This window comes from Cornus florida, unplaced genomic scaffold (genome assembly GCF_030987335.1).
Source record: "Cornus florida cultivar Cherokee Brave unplaced genomic scaffold, ASM3098733v1 CherokeeBrave_3.0.0_Hap2_Chr04, whole genome shotgun sequence".
Classification (NCBI taxonomy): Eukaryota; Viridiplantae; Streptophyta; class Magnoliopsida; order Cornales; family Cornaceae; genus Cornus; species Cornus florida.
Genome location: NW_026775574.1, coordinates 26914436 through 26935113, shown reverse-complemented (window position 1 = coordinate 26935113; position 20678 = coordinate 26914436). Strand labels below are relative to the sequence as shown.

General features: G+C 39.0%; 1 protein-coding gene across 5 annotated transcripts in view; it reads left to right on the top strand.

Moving 5' to 3' along the window:
• Positions 1-20678, top strand: part of LOC132303037 (uncharacterized) — a 40211-nt gene that overhangs the window by 9143 nt on the left and 10390 nt on the right. For 4 of the 5 annotated variants that reach the window (XM_059800069.1, XM_059800068.1, XM_059800065.1 and 1 more), the window contains exons 4-11: positions 10444-10519; positions 12327-12394; positions 12627-12882; positions 13115-13243; positions 13357-13463; positions 13544-13597; positions 13682-13783; positions 16899-17062. In XM_059800069.1, the coding sequence (XP_059656052.1) occupies positions 10444-10519; positions 12327-12394; positions 12627-12882; positions 13115-13243; positions 13357-13463; positions 13544-13597; positions 13682-13783; positions 16899-17062 (956 nt within the window). The remainder of the gene's footprint in view (positions 1-10443; positions 10520-12326; positions 12395-12626; positions 12883-13114; positions 13244-13356; positions 13464-13543; positions 13598-13681; positions 13784-16898; positions 17063-20678) is intronic. The other variant, XM_059800067.1, reaches the window with a different exon arrangement.

Sequence of the window (20678 nt, the reverse complement as noted above, 5' to 3'; positions counted from 1 at the left end):
GGAGTTAATTGGCAAGCTGGGCATGACTGATATCTACACGCTGGCTTGAAGGGGAGTGTGGAAAAACAGATCACGAGAAAATATGGGATTCTAGGCGCGGTTGACCCCAGGATTCAGATCCAATTTATTCAGAATTATTCCTTGAATAAATTGGAATGATTCCTTCCCATTTTAGTCTCTGATTCCAGCAGTTTGAAAAAACACGTGTGGGACCAAAAAGAAGGCCACACGTGAGGGGTCGTGTTGAAGTATTTATATATTTAAGTTGCACCCTCTTTAACAGCTTAAGCTTTTGGTGTAGATGGTTGTTAACAAGTATGTATAATGTTAAAGGCTGTGCAAGATAAGTAGTCTTGTTTAAGCATATCGAAACCAAGAACTTGAACAGCCATGGAGGCAAGAATATGAACAACTCGGCTAAGTGCATCAATTGCCTTATTCTCAACACCAGCTTTATGTTTGATGACGAATGAGTACTCTTGCAAGAATGAAACCCACTTCCCATGTCGGTGGCTTAGCTTCTTTTGAGAGTTAATATATTTGAGGGCCTTGTTGTCGGAATACAACACGAACTCCTTAAAAAGATGGTAATGACGCCAGTAGCGAAGTGCTTGAATCACAGCATAAAATTCTCTGTCATAAGTAGAATACCTTTGTTTTGCTTCATTAAGTTTCTCACTAAAATATGCAACTAGATGTCCTCCTTGACTGAGCATGCCTCCAATTCCAACCTATGAAGCATCACAGGCAACTTCAAACACTTTTGAGAAGTCCGTAAGGCGCAAAATAGGAGCTGCAGTCATTTTTTTCTTCACTTCTTCGAAAGCCTGTGCTGCTGCCTTTATCCAAACAAACTGGTTGTTTTACATACAATTGGTGATAGGGGCCATTATTGTGCTGAAATTTCTATTAAATCACCGATAGAATGAAGCTAGCCCATGAAAACTCTGTGTTTCCTGCAATGTGCTGGGAATTGGCCAATCTAGAATCGCTTTCTCTTTATCAGGATCAGCTTCTACCCCTTTGGAAGAAACAACGAAGCCCAAAAACACCACACTCGGCAACGTGAACACTTCTTCATGTAAAGCTTCTCTTGGCGAAGAACTCTCATAACTTGTTGAAGGTGGGAAATATGTTCCTCCCTCGTTCTGCTGTAGATTAAAATATCATCCAAGTAAACAGCCAGAAATCGACCAATAAAGGGCTGCAATACCTGAGTCATGAAGCGTATAAATGTACTTGGGGCATTGGTGGCATAACAAGCCACTCGTAGAGTCCATCTTTTGTCTTGGAAGCTGTCTTCCATTCATCCCCGGGCCTTATGCGAATTTGATGGTAGCCACTTTTGAGATCTGCCTTTGAAAATATACAAGAACCAGCCACCGTGTCTATCAAATCATCGATTCATGGAATAGGAAACCGATACTTGATTGTAATTTTGTTGATGGCGCGACTGTCAACACACATGCGCCAACTACCATCCTTCTTTGGCGTGAGCAAAGCTGGGACAGCACAAGGACTTAAGCTTTCATAGATAAATCCTTTGGACAATAGCTCATTAACTTGCCTCTTAAGCTTGCCATGCTCAATTGGATTCAAACGAGAAGCTGGAAGGTTAGGCAATGGAGACCCCGGTACAAAGTCGATCACATACTGGATATTAAGTAGAGGAGGGAGTTCATTAGGGAGATCCTTGGGAGACAAATCTGAGAAATCTGACAGCCAGTTGGCGATGTCTGATGGCATCGAAGAATCATGAACAATAGCAGTTTCTTTGATTTTCCTTGCTACAGCAGCATATATAACACCCGTCTCTTTACTTTCCCAATTGAAACCTCTTCTTGGAAAGGAGATTGAGGGATTTTTTTCTTGCTTTTCGCATCATCTACAACCTGTCCACCTTTATATTTCTCCATTTCAGCTGAAGACATAGGCTTCAAAATAATTTGCTTGTTGTTAAACAAGAAAGTGTATGTATTCTCCTTCCCACAATGATACACATCTCAATCATAAATCCAAGGCCGCCCAAGGAGAATATGTGTCATTTTCATGGGAATTACATCACAACAAACAGAATCATTATAAGCTCCACAAGAGAAAGAAACGAGACAACATTGAGTTACCGGAATAGAAGTACTATCTATCCATGCCACTCTGAATGGTTGTGGATGTGGTTAGACTAAAAGCTTGAGGCGCTCAGCCGTGGTTGCAGACACAACATTCATGCAACTTCCGCCATCAATAATGACCTTCGAGCTTGATTTCCACAATGAACTAGCATTTGAAAAATAGATGTGCGTCGCCAATCTTCATCTTCAACTTTAGGGGCTGCAAGGATGTGCCTCACAACGGAGATTGATGGAACATCTTCATCCTCTTCTAGATCATCAGGGTTGTAGATCCCATAGTCAAACATGTTCTCATTGTCCTATTACCCTTGTTCTTCTGGCTTTTCTTTGGACATTGGTATGCCATGTGACCTGTTTCTCCACATTTGAAGCACTTGTTATCCCTTCCACTACCTTTGCTGGCCACCATACTCTTCCCTTTAGGATCAGCCATCTTAGAAAAGGGCAGTTTTGATCCAGCATTTCCACCATTCGTTCGGCTGCGCTGCTACTGATCGTGTGCTGCGATTTCCATCACAAGACTTCTTGGGTGCTGCCTCCCAGGTTTGATATCCAGATCTTCGAGCCGTTTGATAACTCAAGGTCTCCTCCATGTCCAATGCCACCTGAAAAGCATGTTCAACACCATATAATGACTGGCGAAGCAATTCCCTTTTGATATCAGACCTCAGACCAACCTTGAATCTTGCAAGTGTTTGCCGTGGGTCTTCCTCAACTTGACTTCTAGTCTTTAACTCATCAAATCTTTGCATATATTCCGCTACTGACATGCTGCCTTGCTTTAGATTGATAGGTTGATCACACAGTTTGTCATGGTAATTGGCTGGCATGTATTTCTCTCAAAGCTTTGCCTTCATTTCTTGCCATGTGCTGATTGGTGGTTGTCCCAGCCTCCTAATATCCCCTTCAAAACCAGTCCACCATATTTTTGCTAGGCCCACAAGGTTCATTCTAGCATATCTCACTCTACGATCATCACTCATATCATACGAATCAAAATATTCTTCAATCGAAGCAAGCCAATCTGAAAATAAAGTAGGATGAACTTTACCTTAAAAATCTGGCACCTCCATTTTAATTTTCTTTGTGATATCCCCAGCTTTATCATGTGGCACATAATAATTCATTCCCAGCAGATTTCTCAGTAACTTGAACATTGGGTGTGGTGGTGGATCAGCCCTCACATTCTGCCTTTGTTGCACATTTAAAGGATGTTGTTGCTCTCGACCACTGCCATCATTTGTACTGAATGCAGTTGCTTGTTCAACTGGAGCAAAATTGTTAATAGGTTGACACTTCGAGCTTCTTACTCATTGAATCGGACATTCAACCCATTAAGCTGCTCCACAAGCTTAGATATCAGCTCATCTTGCTGATTATTACCTGATCTTTCATTTCCTGATTTTGTTGACATGATGTCAAATCAAGCTCTGATACCAAAAACTGATGTAGGACAAAGAACAGGCTCAAATAGAAGAAAGCAAATAAGAGTTGTGGGCTGGAAATTCAGAAAAGAAAGCTAAGATTCAAGGGTGGTTAGTGGAGAAGAAGAATTGAAAATAACAAAGAAAAGTATATTGGAATCACTCCATCAGGGCCTAGGTATCACACCTAGAGAAGGCCTCACACCCTCAGAATTTGTGAATCACTCACAAGAAATCTCAAAAGATATTTAGTTATTCATTCATTGGCTGCCTAATCAGAATTACACAATATCCTTTTTATAATAAAGGATGACCCTTGGATTACCCTACAATGGAGGTAATCAAAAGTTGACTCTAGCTTAATAAAGTAACAAATAACTTAATTGATGCAAGTTACCAAAACAATGAAATTTCACCATAATTAATGCAATTACCAAAATAACGCAATTTGACCAAACCCCCTAATCATTCAAGACTCCAAGTGGACCACACCCCCACCCACCCCACCCACACATCATCTAGCATGTGCCAGATTAAGGTTTGAGCCTTAGAACCCTCCTTGCCATGCCTTTTATATACTTTAAAAAGCTGCTGCCACTGTTCTCTACCACTAAATCTTTTTTTTTTTTTTATTCTCTACCACTAAATCTTGTATTGTCAACTTTGTCATTCCTCTCACATCAGAGGAAGTATAAGGTAGCTGTAAAAAGCATCCTAATTAATTTATTTCTGCAGCTCTTTGAGGCAAACTTATGCGAGAGGTCCTGTGCCAAGTCAAGAATAGAAGCACATCTCTAAAGAGTCCATTTGAATATATCAGAAATATTAGACCAAACCTGCCAAGCATAGTCAGAGCAACAAAACAGATGATCAAAAGTCTACACATGGTTCTTACACATAAAACACACAGAGGCTAGGGATATCCCTCTCCTCTGCAAACAAGAGCTAGCAAGAACTGCATTTTGCCACGCTAGGACAGTATGAACAGACCATCTTGGTCTTCCACCATTCCAGCATAAGGAATACCAAAACACCTTTGGTCTTTTCACTCAATTGAATCAGCTTGTTCCTAGAGAGGTCTCTCAGAAGTCCAGGCTGGAATTTTTCTGTCATGAACTGGCCGTCAAACCATGGATCTAAGAACATTTGCACATTCTGACCATTGCCAATTCTATATCTACAATTCAATTGCGCAATATCTCTGATAGCCACTATACTCTTCCAGATACATGAGTAAGAATCCCTTGGCACAACATGCCAAAAAGAAGACCTCTTCAAGTAACATTTCTTAAACCAAGCAACCCAGATCCTATCTTTAGATAACCGAAAATCCCAGGCCAGAACACACTTGGAGGCTTTGTCCACATCAGCAATTCTTCTCACACCAAAACCTCCTCCTACTTTAGGAGCAGCAAGCTGTTTCCAATTCAGCCCATGGAGCTTATAAGTGTTCTCATCATGTCCCCAAATGAAATTTCTCATTCTTTTCTCAATGAAGCTAATTACAGATGCAGGGATAGAATAAACTGAAGTCCAGTAGTGGACAAGAGAAATAATCACAGCCCTCACCATCTCTACCCTTCCAGACATTGAGATATTCAAACCTCTCCATCTAGTAGTAGTAGTCACCACCTTATCCATAAGATTCATACAATCTGCCTTTTTCAAACCCTTATCAGAAATAGGCAATCCCAGGTAAATGAAAGGAAGTTTTCTCAACTTGCACCCCAAAGTTTTAAAAAGTTGGATTCTCTCTTGACTAACCTAGACAAATATATTTCAGACTTTTCCTTGCTAACAGAAAGTCCAGAAACAGATTCAAAGTGCTTCATGATCTTCTTGAGAGTAAAAACAGAAGCCAAATTAGCTCTCACCACCACTAGCAGGTCATCAGTAAAAAACTGATGTGAAATAGGAATCCCAGCTTTCCTTGCAGCTTCTGAAATCACCAAATTCCCTTTATTGATATCAGCTTCAAGTACACCTGAATGATACTCAGTCACTAGGGTAAAGAGAAGAAGAAATAATGGACATCCCTGTCTGAGACCTTTGGAAGACTGGAAATACCCACAGGGACTACTATTAATCAGGATAGAAAACCAAACAGAGGAGATACATTCTTTTACCCAACCAATCCAGCTAGTGCCAAACCCAAATAAAATGTAGCTACTGAAGCAAAAAGGCCCATCGAACATAGTCATAAGCCTTTCTTAAATCCACTTTCCAGGCAATGGTAGGCTTAGCATTCTTAGCACCAAAACCCCTCAGCAATTCATGAGCTAAGATGATATTATCTTGGATTTTACTGCCCTTGATGAAAGCATTTTGTTCCTTCCTCACTAATTTGTCAAGAACCAGAGCCAATCTATTTGCTAAAATCTTGGAGATGACCATATACACCACATTACACGGATATAGGTCTAAAGTCACCAACCTTCACAGACTCTTTCTTCTTAGGAATTAGAGTAATAAAAGAGCTATTCAAACCTTTTCCCATCACTGGATGACTGACCAGTAAGATCACTCCCCACTATACTCTAATATTATTGAAAGAATCTTGATGTAAAACCTTCTGGTCCAAGGCTCTGTCAGCACCCATACTGAACAAAGTTGATTTTATATCATCCCTGCTAACAGTGGCCTTTAATTGAGCTACATCCTCTGGCCCAAGGACTCTCTAATATACTCAGCCTTAAAGTGTTCTCTAACAGCAGATCCATGAGAGAATTAATGTTGAACAAACATATCCTGAATGCCTACAGGATCGGTGACCAACACACCATCTGCATTCTCTAAAACAGTGACATTATTCCCAGACATGTGTTCCTTGATCTTCTGATAAAAGAATTTAGAACATCTATCTTGATCTTTAATCCAAGTTATCCCTGCCTTCTGAGATAAAATAATTTCCTCATTAGAAGTAGCATCCTCAAACTGCCTTCTAGCATGCTTCTCTCCACTAATAGCATCAGCATTCATAGGATCAATAGCAAGGGCATTTTGACATTCTTCAAGAGCCTTTCTTCATGAAATAACTTTTTCATGAACTGAACTAAACTTATCCCTTTTCCATAATTTTACTGTACTCTTGGTGAGTTTAAGTTTCTGAATAAGCCTTTGAATAGGATCTCCTGTCACCACAGAATTCCACACATCTTAAATGACCTCAACAGGTTGTTTATTCCACACTAAAAGGAATCTGAAAGGTTTGGGACCACTAGCAATATGCATTGGAAACTGCACACACAAACCCCAATGGTCAGAAATCATTGGGGCAGTGGGTAAAATTTTAGAGTTAGGAAAGGCATAAGACCAGCCTTCATTCATCAGCCCTCTATCCAGCTTAGCATAGATCCTCCTGTGAGCAAACCTCTTATTACACCAAGTATACAACCCATTAATAGTAGGGATTTCAGCAAGACACAACTGATCAATGATACTATCGAAGTCATGTAAAATTCTGGGAGAAAGATTCAAACCACCCTTCTTCTCATTATTGTATCCAATTATATTCCAATCCCAAAGTAGAAGCCCAGCACCATTCACTTTAGAAGCACAATCCAATAGATCCCTCCATAAAAGCCTCCTCTCATTAACAGTGTTCTCAAGATAGACAAAGGAAATAAAAAAGGTAGTACCAGTACCTCTAATCCCAACCTGCATAAGCATAACTTGAGCCTTGACATCTAAGATGGTGATGTCAAGCCTGAGAGGATCCCACCCACACCAGATTCGACCCCCAGAATCAACAGCATAATTGTGAGACCAGTGCCAAACCCTTTAATCCGAGCCTTTATTACTCTGAACTCTAGTTTCAACAAGACAAACTAAAGCTAAAGAAAAGATACTCAACCAGGAAGAATCTTCTGCCTGCATTCTCCTCCTGTTGAGTCCTCTAACATTCCATAAACCAATCATCAATCATTTAATTGTGGTTTCTCCTTCTTAGATGCCAAGGAAGGACTATCATTCACAATCACTGGGGACATTCCCTCTGTAACATCATCAGCCCTCGAAATCTCATCAGCATTCATAACAGTAGGCTCAGACTCAAGTGGAGTTGACTCAAAAACCTCCAAATCCGTTCTCAGGCAATTCATCAAGTACCGCAGAGGCATTAGGAGTAATAATTTGATTTGGAATCTCTACACCATTCCCTTTATCTCTGGACTTTGACTTCTGCATGATTAACCCATCTGAATCAGCCATAGCCACTCCAACCATTCCAACCTTTGGACTGGACTCTTGGATTACCAGCAACTGTGAACCAGAAGAGTCAGCAGCACCATGATCAACCTGAATCCCACTCTGTGGATTATCATCCAAGGCAACCATTTTTCCTTTTGATTTCACCACCCATTGTTCTTTGGATTTAGGTTTAGAAGCTTGCTTACTAACCTTCAATGTGCATTTATCCTCAATGTGGTCGATTCAATTGCAGACCTTACACAAGTGAGGCCTCCAATCATATTCAACCTTAGCAACACAGTTACAACCACGTAGATGAGTAGTAATGATATCTGGAAACTCACCCTGGACATCCATTTTAGCCAGGACTCGCACGAACAGCCCTCTTTCACGGGTATGTTTCATATCATCCATGTACAACGGCTTAGCAATATTGGAAACAATCTTTGATAGTTCTTTCGGGCTTCAAGCATGAGTGTATAGATCATATAGCGTAAGCCAAATAGGAATGGTTAATAAGAGTTCACGTTCCAGTTTAATATTCTTGTTCCATTTCTTCAAGATCTCTGGACGGCCCTCAAACGTATGAAACCGAGATAGAACACCCATAACATCTGCTTTGCATGGAAATCGAAGCTGGAAAAAACCCTCCTTTAGGGACACCACTACTGCATCAGCACACCACCGATTCTGGACGTAAGACGAAGTGTGGGAAGTACGGCTTGTTTCCTAAGACAGCAGATAATTGAGTTTTGCCAGTACTCCGTCTCCTCAGTATTATCCGTTTCATCAATCTCATCTACCTCCACACCTTTGCTATCATCATAATACTCCAAGTCTGTGAAACCACTCTGAGAATTATCTTTCAAGAGAGAACTCCAAGATGGACGTTGAGGGGAAGAAGTAGTGTGGGGAGACACCCTCCCTGTGATTGGGGAGGAGGGAAGAACCTCCTCCATGCTGGCCGGGCTTCTTCAACCCCAAACCTAGCAAACTCTAATTTGCCAGTGAAACCCTAGAATCGCCTTTTTCTCTTAGTGACAATAGTCTTTTCGATTATTGATTATTTGATTTGGATTTCAGTATTTTATTTTTATTTTCACAATGTAAGTAATTGCTCATTATTTCTTCATTAAGTCTGAGTGGACCTCTTTGAACCCTTAATAAGTGACTTGAATAAGTTATGTCCGATCTTCATTATTGCTTAGAACTTCTTAAGGGTGCATGTCCTGTGATGAAAAAAATAGGGCTGAGAACAATGACAACAATATGTCAGAGATCTATTTTTTTAAAGCTTTTGTTGAAACGCCTTTTTCGACACATTAGGTTGAATAAACTCATATTCCATTCCACCCTCTTTTTTTTTGATTGGGTCTGGAATTTTTGTTTTTCCTCCCCTGTAAAATTTTGAGGAAATCTGTTGAATGTTGAGCACAAGTTGAAATGAGGTGTTCGAGACATGTTTCGATATGCACTCGTTTTTCTTATAATTCAAATTTTAAGGTTTCGTTTGGATAAGCAGGAGGGAAAAGAAAGAAAGGATAATATCATGTGAGAAAAGAAAAGAAAAGATGAGATTTTTTTTTTTGATAATTCATGTTTGGATAAATTATTAAGGACAAGAAAGGAAAGGATAGCTTTTTTGTTTGGAAAAGGTAAAGGAGAGAAAAGAAAAGAAATTAATTACCAATTTACTATCATACCCTTTTGTATTTATATTACAAAATAGAACACATAGGGTGGCTTAAATGCTGTAATTAGGCTTATTCGCCTGCCTTTCAATCAAGAAAGTATGTTTATGAGGGTGCGCCATCAGTTTGACTGGAAGTGCCTTGCCCCGGTCAGTTTTCTATTAAGAACTTTGGGACGATCAGGTCTGTCAGTTGGGACTCTCTAACAAAGACCCAATTCAAGCAATCGGCCGGTTCCTGTTCCTGTGTTGGCACTTCTCCATGGAAAAGTTAGAAGTGTCTAAAGTTGTGAAAGAATTAATGGGAATAAAATCTAACCCATATTGATCTTATTGTATTGTAAAAAGCTATGTTGATGTTACTATTATTTTTCCAATAAAAATTGTCAATAAGGGAGTATTTTGAGTCCAGATTATATAATTAGGTGTTTATTTGGGGAAAACAATAGTACAGGGGCAGTACGAAAAGTGTGAACTTGCGACTAATAATATGCTGAAATTGGAACCTCACGAGTGATGGTGACTTTCAATCCCTCTCTATGTCTAAATGCACAATATGTCTGAAATACAGTTTTCACACTTTTAGTATTACAGTGCCCCTCTTCTAATTCTCTCTCTCTCTCTCTCTCTCGTCTCTCCATATATATATATAACTACATAGATACATATATGTAGATGGGACTCAAATGTCTTTTAAATTTCCATCACAAAATGATCAAATGCCATAATGTTAAGATGGTATTCAAATGTCTTAAATTTCTTCATTAAAATGTTAAGGTTATTTTCGGTATTATGAAAGTTTCACTTAAGTTGTTATGCTCTCTCTCCAAATCTTCCCACTTTTGGAAGGATATCATAGGAGAGATTTGGAGGGTTAAGCAATTCCTCAAGTCTCTCTCCTTATCCTTTCTTTTCTGTCCTCTGAAAATCACCCTCTCTCCCTTTCTTTTCTTTTACTTTCAATTCCATCAATCCAAACAAAGCCCAAGTTTAATGAACTTCAATTTTGCAGGAAGTGCGAATCCCTTTGCAAATATGGGTCACTCAGAATAGCAATGGTTTGCTAATTGAACAAGATAGAATTGATGGTGAGTTTTTACTTGCTTCAAATGGTAAATTGTTATATTGTGCTATTGCATTTGACATAAAACTTTAACTCTGCAGTTTGGCTTGAAAGTTCCATTATCTGCAGATGGATTCTAATCACTTCTTTTCTAGAAATTAAGAAGAAACCATTGAAACAGTGAAGTATATTGCAGTTAAAATGCTCTTTACTTTGGTGAGGCTTTTCTTATAATGTGGTTGTTGTCTAAGGTTGCTTCTTGATTGCATGTGTAAACTGATAACCAGTAGTGTAAGTTTCTAGACTTGCTAATTGTGTGGATCAAGGTTCATGGCCGACCTCTCTCCTGTCATCAATTGTTCTGATACAAGCTTGGCAAATTGATCCGTGAAGCTTTGCCTATAAGGTTGGGCTTTCAAGAGTAAAGCCCAAAAATGGAAAATCCTTGATCTATTATTTTCTTTTTGGTTGAAGTAATCAGTGTATTGCAACTGTATTGGTTTTATTTATTGTTTTTTTAGCTTTAGGATTGATGCTAGCTTTTCAAGTTGGTATTGTAGCTACTTTTTTTCTAGTTTGCTCTCCTCAATGACAAAATAAATAATATAAGTAAAAGAATTATAAATCTGAGGGTGGCTTTTATGTTCCTTTTGGTGATGGAAGCTCTTAGCAGAATGATGACAAGGGCTGTGGAATTGGTTTTTTTTTTTTAAAGAATTCAGGGTGGGTAGGGATGTTGCCCGTCAGATGGAGATTTCTCATTTGATGTTTGTGGATGACACATTGGTTTTTTGTGATGTGGATGCGTTGTAGATGAGACTGTTGATGTTCTGATTTGGTTTCAAGTTGTCTCTAGCTTGAAGGTGAATGTGGGCAAGAGTGTTCTGGTTCCGGTTGGGGAGGTTCCTGACATTTCCACTTCAGCTCAGATTTTGGGATGCAGCACTATCTCTTCTTCCATTTCTTATCTGGGGCTGCCTCTTGGGATTCTGTCTAAGTGGGTGGGACCTATAGTTGAGAGATATGAAAAAGGCTGGGGAAAGACCATACCTTTGAAAATTTCTTGCTCAAAGTGGCTGCTCTCAGAATCAAATAAGCAATGGCCCCTAATTTAATTAACTTACCTTGCTTATAGAAAAACTTAATGTCAAGAATGATTTCTTGAATGGGCAGCATGTAACTGGAACCTGAAGTTTTTGTAACTTATAGATGCTAAGCTTGGCTGATTTTGAGTTGACTGTGAATTGTTCCCGGACCGCTGAAATCTCTTGCTTGGCATGGTTTTGAGTTCTCTTGCCATGTGATAGGGCCATCACAGCTAATTGACTCTCAAGGTCAATAAATTTCAGTGTCCTAATAAAAGTGAGAGAGACATAAAAAGTTATGGTGCTATTTCTCTTTATTTCCACAATTTGTTGTCCTGAATATAAAAAACTAACACTTATTTTGATCAAAGTGATGACTTATAGGTTTTATTCTAGCTGTCTGATTTTCCTTTATTATCTGGCTGGATAAAGATTTTGCATTCTTACCTTTTTGCCATTCACAAATAATTCCTAACGTTCTTAAATGAAAAAACCACTAACAATTGTCTGAAGCATTATTTCTCTCCATTCATATAATAGTTAATGTGAAAGCATTGGTACTATGATTTTTTGAAACTTGTCCTTGTGATAATTCTGCCTTAAAGGTTATATCAGATTTAAGGTTGCCTTGGTCTAATATACTGCAAATTACAAAAAGTTTACCTCGGACTAATGGAATTTGTTCCCCATATATATCTACGCATTAAATGAGCAGCATGATTAGCATGTTTTTACCAATGTTTGCAGGTATTGTTCCTACTTCAACCATCCTTTTGGATGTCTACTGGAAAGAGGTGGATGGAGACTCTGATTGGGTAAGCTCTCAAATCTAGCAGTTATTTTCATTCCATATATCCTTCTCCTTTAATATTTCTTCTTCTTTTTTATTTGTTTATTTTTTTAAGATTTATATATTGATTTTTGGGTGCATGAACAACAGACTAAAGATATATTTGAGCAAATTAATTATCAATAATAATTCAAATATAGATGAGAACTCATTTACTTGATTAATGAGGTATTAAAAGTATTGGTACTGCTTTTCAGGCTAGAGCTAATGAAACATATGATGGAGTTGAGGAAGGCTATGAGAGCTCAAGGGATGAAATCTCATCCGTTTCTTCCTACAATCCCACCAAGGAAAATATACACAGAGCCTTTGGAAGTTCATTATCCTTGCAATCATCTGTTGCAAAGTCATCACATAGAGATGCTCCATTTCTCGAAGGACGCAGTAGCATATCTTCATATATGCCACTTCCTCATCTATCCGTGTCTGAGGTTTTATATGATTCTGGTGAGGGTGAGTAAGCTATTCTAGGGAAGTTGCAAATTTCTCTGAACTATTGCCTTTTTTATTCATTTTTCTCCAGTTCAAAAATTGTTACAGTGATTGCTTCTTTCATGACGTTAGATTACTGGGATAGTCATTGTTGAGATTTCTTCAGCATGTTCCATATACGCCACTTTATTGTGTTTTTCGTTTCCAATATACATAATTCCATTTTTGAATGATTATTTATCTCTGCAAACAGATGTTTTATCACCCCAAAAGTCTTCAGCTATTGTCTCTCCTAGCCAACAACTTAAACATAGAGAATCCCTTCCCACAGATGATGATTCAGGAGTGCCAACTGTTCCAGGAACTGTCGAACCTGTAGCATGTAAGTTATTGTGCCATCTCTAATTAACACTTGGCTATGTATGATATATGAATTGACTCATAGTAACTCTATTAATTTTGGAAAATCAATTTGCTGTCAACAATTTTTTGCAGCAGAAGGCTTTATTCGAGGAAGATCTTACAATATCAGGCTGGATGACCAAGTTCTGCTCCGATTTTCACCAAAGAACTCTGATTCAACTTACTACTTCAGTGACATGGTAATTATTCTAAGCCTTCTGCGTTTAATCTCTTTTTTATTTGTTCAATGTCAAATTCTTTGTTATATTTTTGGCAACAGATAGGTGGCACTCTTACTTTCTTTCATGAAGAAGGAGCTCGGAGATGCCTCGAGGTAATTGCATTTTCGAACAATAAATAAAACACTAATAGTCATCAACATATTGTTTCTGTAGTTGATTTTTATGAAATTGTCTAGAATTATTGTGGTTTCCAGCTTTCAGTAACCCTGGAGATGTCAGAGGCTATAAGTCGTCGGTTCATCCACCCTTCTCGGAAACATTCTCCTACAATTACTAAGGTATATTCTCTAATTCTAAGCTGTTATGCTTGCCATATCATTGTAAACTTTATATGGAATTGTACAATCACATTTTCGAGTAACAAAATTAAGCAATTTTTTTTGTGTCCAGTCATGCAAATTCTGTTATCACGACATCATTGTTGAAGACTTGTAAACTTAATAAATCTTGAAACTAAAGTTCATTCTTGTTAGAATAGTTATATTGGGGCATATATGTTATTAATATACCCTAATGGGTATTGTAGTATTTTCATTGTTCCTTTATTCTTGTGTGTGTGTATATATACGAGATTTGGGTGAGAGAGATGGTTAGATTTTTCTCTCACACCATTTCTCCAATTCGCTCTCCCTCATTATCTCTCCTTCTTAATCTGTGATCTAACCCTAGCTCTATAGCCATAAATTCTACAATTCTTTATATATATATTGTATAACATGAATTTTGCAAATTTTTTGTATACATTATATAGACCTTGTGTTTGCCTCATCTTATTGTCATTTTAAATATTTTGGGTAAATGGGCGGGATTGTATGTCAGTGGATGGTCTTTTGGATTTTGTTGATAGCTTAAAGCTATAGTGTCGTCATGGAAAGCGGTTGTCTGTTTTGGGAGCGTTCTTCTTTTGAGCGTTTTAATGAAATCTTTCTTATCTATCAAAAAAAAAAAAAAAAAAAAGCTTAAAGTCATTTAATACTGAACCAGTGGTCAGGGACTTGCTTTTTGAAAGTATAATTCTTTTACTGTAATTTGTGAAGTTCTAATTCCGCTTGGATTATGTTGGAGCAGCTTTTTTAATTAATTTTTCTTCTTCTTCATGCGTGCCATCCCTCTAGTGACTCTTATAGTTATATAACCTAGAAGAAAGATTACTTTGCTATGTGGAATAGGATTTGTTACATGCGTGCCATCCCTCTAGTGACTCTTATAGTTATATGGCCTCGGAGAGAGATTACTTTGCTATGTGGGATAGGATTTCTTACATGTTGGTAGGCTCTTTATGTAAAGTAGAATGTGAATATATCACAGCTCAGCCCCATATTGGCATTGTAGATGCAGAAGATTCATTAAATTTTTAAGTTGAAATCGGTAACGTAGGATGTTGGGAAATTACATAGGCAATCTTGATATATTCTGTATGCATACAATGAAAGGTAATCTTAAAGGGAGGAAAAGAAGGATATGACTGTAAATACGATGAGAGGAATGCATTGTAGGGTACTTAATTGTGCAATGTACAGGAATAAAGGGGATATACAAAATTGTGGAAATTATAGATGTTTAGATCGAGAGGGAAGAGAGATCTGGTTTGGGGGTATTCTCTAACACAGATAACCGTAAAACAATCTGATATATGTTGTCAGGGGCTTATTTGTTATTACTTATATAATGTTGGGTGCTTATGTGTAATTTTTGAAACTTGTTAGTGTAAATAGAATGCGGTGGAAGGATGAAAGTATTCTTTCATTCTTTCCCTCTTTCCTCATCTCTCTCTCTCTCTCTCTCTCCTCTTTCTTCTCTTCTACTTTACTCTTGTTTTGATTCTCTCTTAAAGTTAACATGGTATCATAGCATGGTTTGTAAAGCTCTAAGTGTGTAGTTGAAACCCTAGGGCAAGTTTGTGTAAACCCTGAAAGAAAAATATTACTTGTTTACAACATGACCCCCAACTATATCATTAATTACACTATCACCCAACACTCCCCTCAAGTTGGAGCATAGATATCTATCATGCCCAGCTTGTTACATAATTCTGAAAATTGTGATTTTCCCGATGCCTTAGGAAATACATCTCCCAATTGATCTTTGGATCTCACAGAAGTAGTACGTATCCTCTTAAGTCATTATGAAGTGTCTCACAAACTGACAATTTACTTCGATATGTTGTTGTCACATGAAACACCAGATTGCTAACAATGTACGTAGCAGCCTGATTTTTGCAAATCATTCTCATAAGCCTGTTGTTGGAAAAACCCTTCTCTTGTAAACCCACATCATTTTACAAGCTTTATGAGCTATTGCTCTATACTTTGCCTCTGCACTTGATCTTGCCACAACATTTTGCTTTTTACTTTTCCATGTTACCAAATTACCTCCCAGAAATGTAGAAAGAAGACCGTGGAAGCGTTGTAACAACTTTGAAAATGTCAAAATGAGTCGAACTACAGTGACGATCAGTAGCCTGACACGATTAAAATTGATGATATTCACCATTGCCTTGGGTAATCCCTGGGGGATTGTGGCTGAAATTGGGGATCTCTGGCGACATTAAAGTGATGAAAATATTAATTAATCAAATGACATGAGGTAGCAATAACCTGGGTTTTTCCTCTTCCTTCTTTGTCCTTTTATTCTGGATTTTCATACAAACAGTATGAAGGAAGAGAGAGCAGTTACCCAGCATTTTGCTTGCGAGTGGAGTTCATAGAGATTTGAGAGTGGGCAGATTTACAGCAGATTTGGGTCTATGGGACATCCAGTACATATACATGAATTGCCACTGGGATATCAGAGAAAAGTCAACACGTGTGACCTATGGACTCAGCGTCTGCTTTTATACTCTCTCTGCCTTCTTTCTAATTAACACCATCCCCGTCTCTCTAAATTTGAAAACCTTAGAGAGTCACAAACTCTACTGGTCACCATTGTCCACCTTTACCAGACACCATCAGTGTCAATCACTCAATCCCCTTGTCAGCTGATGATCTGTGTGTTGATGACGTCCTTTGGTTTTTGGTATAACCTGATAAAGAAAAAGACAAAACTGTCATTTGATTTGTCATTTAGTACCTCAACTGACTTCATGAAACTCATTTCTAAATCGTACTCTCACAAGCTATGGATGAAATCACTTTGAAGCATGGAACTTCTCTTAAAAGTCTATTTCTGTCGTTTGCCAAACGCCTATATTTTCTTGAAAATGATATTTATGGCTTGGAGGTCCTTTTAGAGCCTCTCAAATGCTGCCCAAACACTACCTTTGTTTTTTTAGGAAGACATTCTTGATTCTGTTTAACTCTCAAATTTCACTACACACTGATATTCTTTAACGCTTGGAAACATTTTAATAAGTGATTTTGTGTCATGTTTTCTGGTTCATATCGATTTATGTAGGTTCAGAGCGATCATCATGAAGTTGTTGCAGATTTGGTCCAGACAAGCTTTCTCTTTTCCATTCCCATGGATGGGCCTATGTCTTTTTCCACTCAGCATGTCACTGTGCAATGGGCTCTTCGTTTTGAATTCTACACCACTCCAAAGAATGTGGACTGGACTAGGTATGACCATCTGATGTGACAGCAAAAGCATACTATTTTGTTCCAATGTTTCTTATTATTTGACTAATTTAAATAAATGTCAAAATATTGTGGCTGTGTAAGGATTAGGATTTATCTTTTGGCAATTAGTTATTGTAATGAGAGAGACATTGAGAGAGAGGAAAGGGGGGTGGCGTTGATGATTATTGAGGTACTCGAAGCTACAGTAATGATAGAAAAATTGTCATGTTTGTAATTGCCATTGTAGCACAATGGTAAAATTTTGGCATGGCATCTAAAGGGAGGGTAGGGGTTAGTGACTCGATTCTTACCATCATGGACTAAAAAAAAAGCAGTATGAATGCATATATTCATATAATGAATGTTCTCTGGTTACTTCTAGCCGTTAAGAAAGCTTTTCCTTTTTAAGCTGATGCGGTTAATAACAATTTTTTTTTGACATGATATACTATAAACTTCAAGTTTTGTTGTAAATAAAAAAATACATATATATTTTTTGATAGATAAGAAAGACTTCATAAAAACGCTTAAGAGGGGAGCGCTCCCAAAACAGACAACCGCCGTCCATGTTGACACTTTAGCTTTAAGCTATCAGCAAAATCCAAAAGACAATCCACTGGCATACAATCCCCGCCCATTTACCCAAAAGAAGAAAGTATACTATACTTAATAGCCCAAATAGGAGACTCCACACCGTCAAAGTATCTCCTATCTCTCTCTCGCCACAAACCCCACCATATACACAGGGGAGTAGCCCTCCAAGCATCTCTGACTCAGCTCTCCACTGTACACCCTCTCCAAATCTCAAGCAAGTCGACCGTAGATTCTGAGAACACCCATGGAATACCAAACACAACCAAAAACAAAGACCAGACAGTCCTTGTCACCGAGCAATGAATAAGAAGATAGTTGACAGATTTCCCCGCTTCTTACACATGTAACACCAGTTAACCACAACTTGACTTCTTCTTCTAAGACTATCAATAGTGAGGATGCTTCCCAAAGTAGGAGAAAAAAAACACCTTTAGTGGTGTTTTCGTCCTCCAAAAAGCTTTCCAAGTAAAACGGGGCCAGGAATCTACACCATACTAAAATAGAAGGACTTGGACCTCGACCGCCCCTCTCAAGGAACCCGCCCACACCATCTCATCCATGCCCACCCCGACCACCACCTGGCTATAGATGCAAGCCAGAAGATCTTTAAATTTCAATAGTTCCCAATCATGGAACTGTCTACGGAACCGCATATCCCAAGTCACCCTTCCATTATCAAGGCGATAATAATCAACAACTGTAGCATCTGTATTCACAGCAATCCGGTAAATTTGAGGGAACCTATGGGCGGGCCAAAGCTGAATCCCCACACCATATGTTTTCCCAAAACCTGACATTGCTTCCACTTTGAACCTTGAACTGAATCCTTTTAGAAAATTCATCCCAACCTCTATGGATAAGTTTCCAAAAGCCCATACCCGCTGGGAATATAACCTCCCTAGACTGCCACCCTCTATCACCCTCCACGTAACGACAAGCGACGACACGCCTCCAAAGCTTGGTCCTCTCTCTCCCAAATCTCCACAATCACTTGCCCAACAACGCCTTATTAAACACATCCAGCCTTTGAATGCCCAAACCCCCCATTTTAATAGGGGAACACACTTTATTCCAGTCAACCAAATGATACTTGAACTCATCTCCTAAACTGCCCCACAAGAACTTTCTTTTGAATAACATCAGTCTTCTAACAACTGACTTAGGCATTGGAAAAGTGACAAAAAATAGGTCGGGAGGCTTGAGAGTGTGCTTTTCATAAGAGTAGCCCTCCCCCCTTTTGACAAGCATTGTTTCTTCCAACCTGCAAGTCTCATCTCAAATCTCTCAACAATCGGATCCCAAACAGAAATTGTCCTCGACGAGGCTCACAAAGGGAGTCCCAAGTAGGAGATCGGAAAAGAGCCAACACCACATCCCAGCATATCAGCCAAAGAGCTGTTGAAATGCAGAAAGAAATCCACGCCCTCCACTTTTGACCAAAGCCCATTCTCTCTTATACATCAAAAAATCCTAACATATATGATCTTTAGCCTTTTCAATATCCAATTTGCACACAACCCTCGGAATTCCATTTTTCGCCCTAGCCTTAATACACTCACTAGCAATCAACACTGAATCCAAAATTTGACGCCCTCCAACAAAAGCATTAAGCACTCTCCTTAATCGAATGGTTAGCAATTTTGTAATAATCTTATACACAGCCCCAACAAGGCTAATGGGTATGAAATCCTATGCCTCAATCGCCCCACCCTTTTTTAGGACAAGAGTAATAAAGGAAGCATTGAGACTCTTCTCAAACGATCCATGCAGGAAAAAGGAGCCAATTGCCCCCATCACCTTAACCTTCACCACCTCCCAATTATGCTAAAAGAAAGCTAAAGAAAAACCATCCGGTCCAGGAGCTTTATCCCCATCACAGCTCCTCAAAGCCACCAACACCTCCTCCTCCCCAAACGGCATTTCAAGCCAGTCTCTATCACCATCTGAGATAACTGCAAACTCAAGCCCATCAAGCAAAGGACTCCAAGAAGCAATCTCCTCAAAGAGCTGCTTGAAAAAAGACAAGAACCCATTCCGAATATCATCTTCCATAGTAACTGTAAACCCATTAAATCGAATCCCCCAATGTGGTTACCCCTTCTATGAGCATTAGCCATTTGATGAAAAAATTTCGTGTTTTGATCACCTTTCTTGAGCCAGAGGGCTATAGACTTCCGTCTCCAAGAGATCTCCTCCATCTCGACAATCTCTCCAAACTCAACCTTACACTCCTCCCTTCTGCTCACATCCTTGCTACTAAGATCTTCTTCATTCTCTTTCCTATACAAAACTGAGATTTCCTGGAGGATTCTGTTCTTTCGCCATACAAGGTTACCAAACACTTCTTTGTTCCAAGTCTTAACATCACTCTTCAATGACCTCAATTTGGATGCCAACTGAAAACTCGGACTACCCCTAACCTCATAGCCCGTCCACCAAATCCAACCCTATCTTTGAAGTCATCAGCCTAGAGCCACATATTTTCAAACCGGAAAGGTGATCTCCCTCTCCTCACCCCTCCACAGTCAAGAAGAATAGGACTATGGTCCGAAATTGCACGGGCTAAAGCCACCTGAGACACATCGGGGAACTTCTCCTCCAAATCCCCCGAAACCAAGAATCTGTCCAGCCGTGACAAGGTTGGTGATTCCAGTCCACTAGACCACGGGAAATGGCCTCCTTCCATCGGAAGATCAATAAGATGGTGGGTGTCAATGAAATCAGAAAAATCAGTCATGACTCGAGACCAAAGACCTCCTGTGATCTCTCACTAGGCGTACAGACAACATTAAAATCTCCCTCAATGCACCACGGGACTGTCACCTTGACATTTATGGTTAACAGGCTGGGGGTCAATAATGTCAATACTGTTTGCTCACACAAGACAACTGTAGATTTGTGGATTCATGATGATGCTGATAAGATGTTTTCCACACTTCTACTGCAGGTTATGTTTTAGCATAAAGGTTATCTTTTTCCCACTTGTTCATCTTTCTTCTTCCTCCAAGGATTCCTGTGAAAG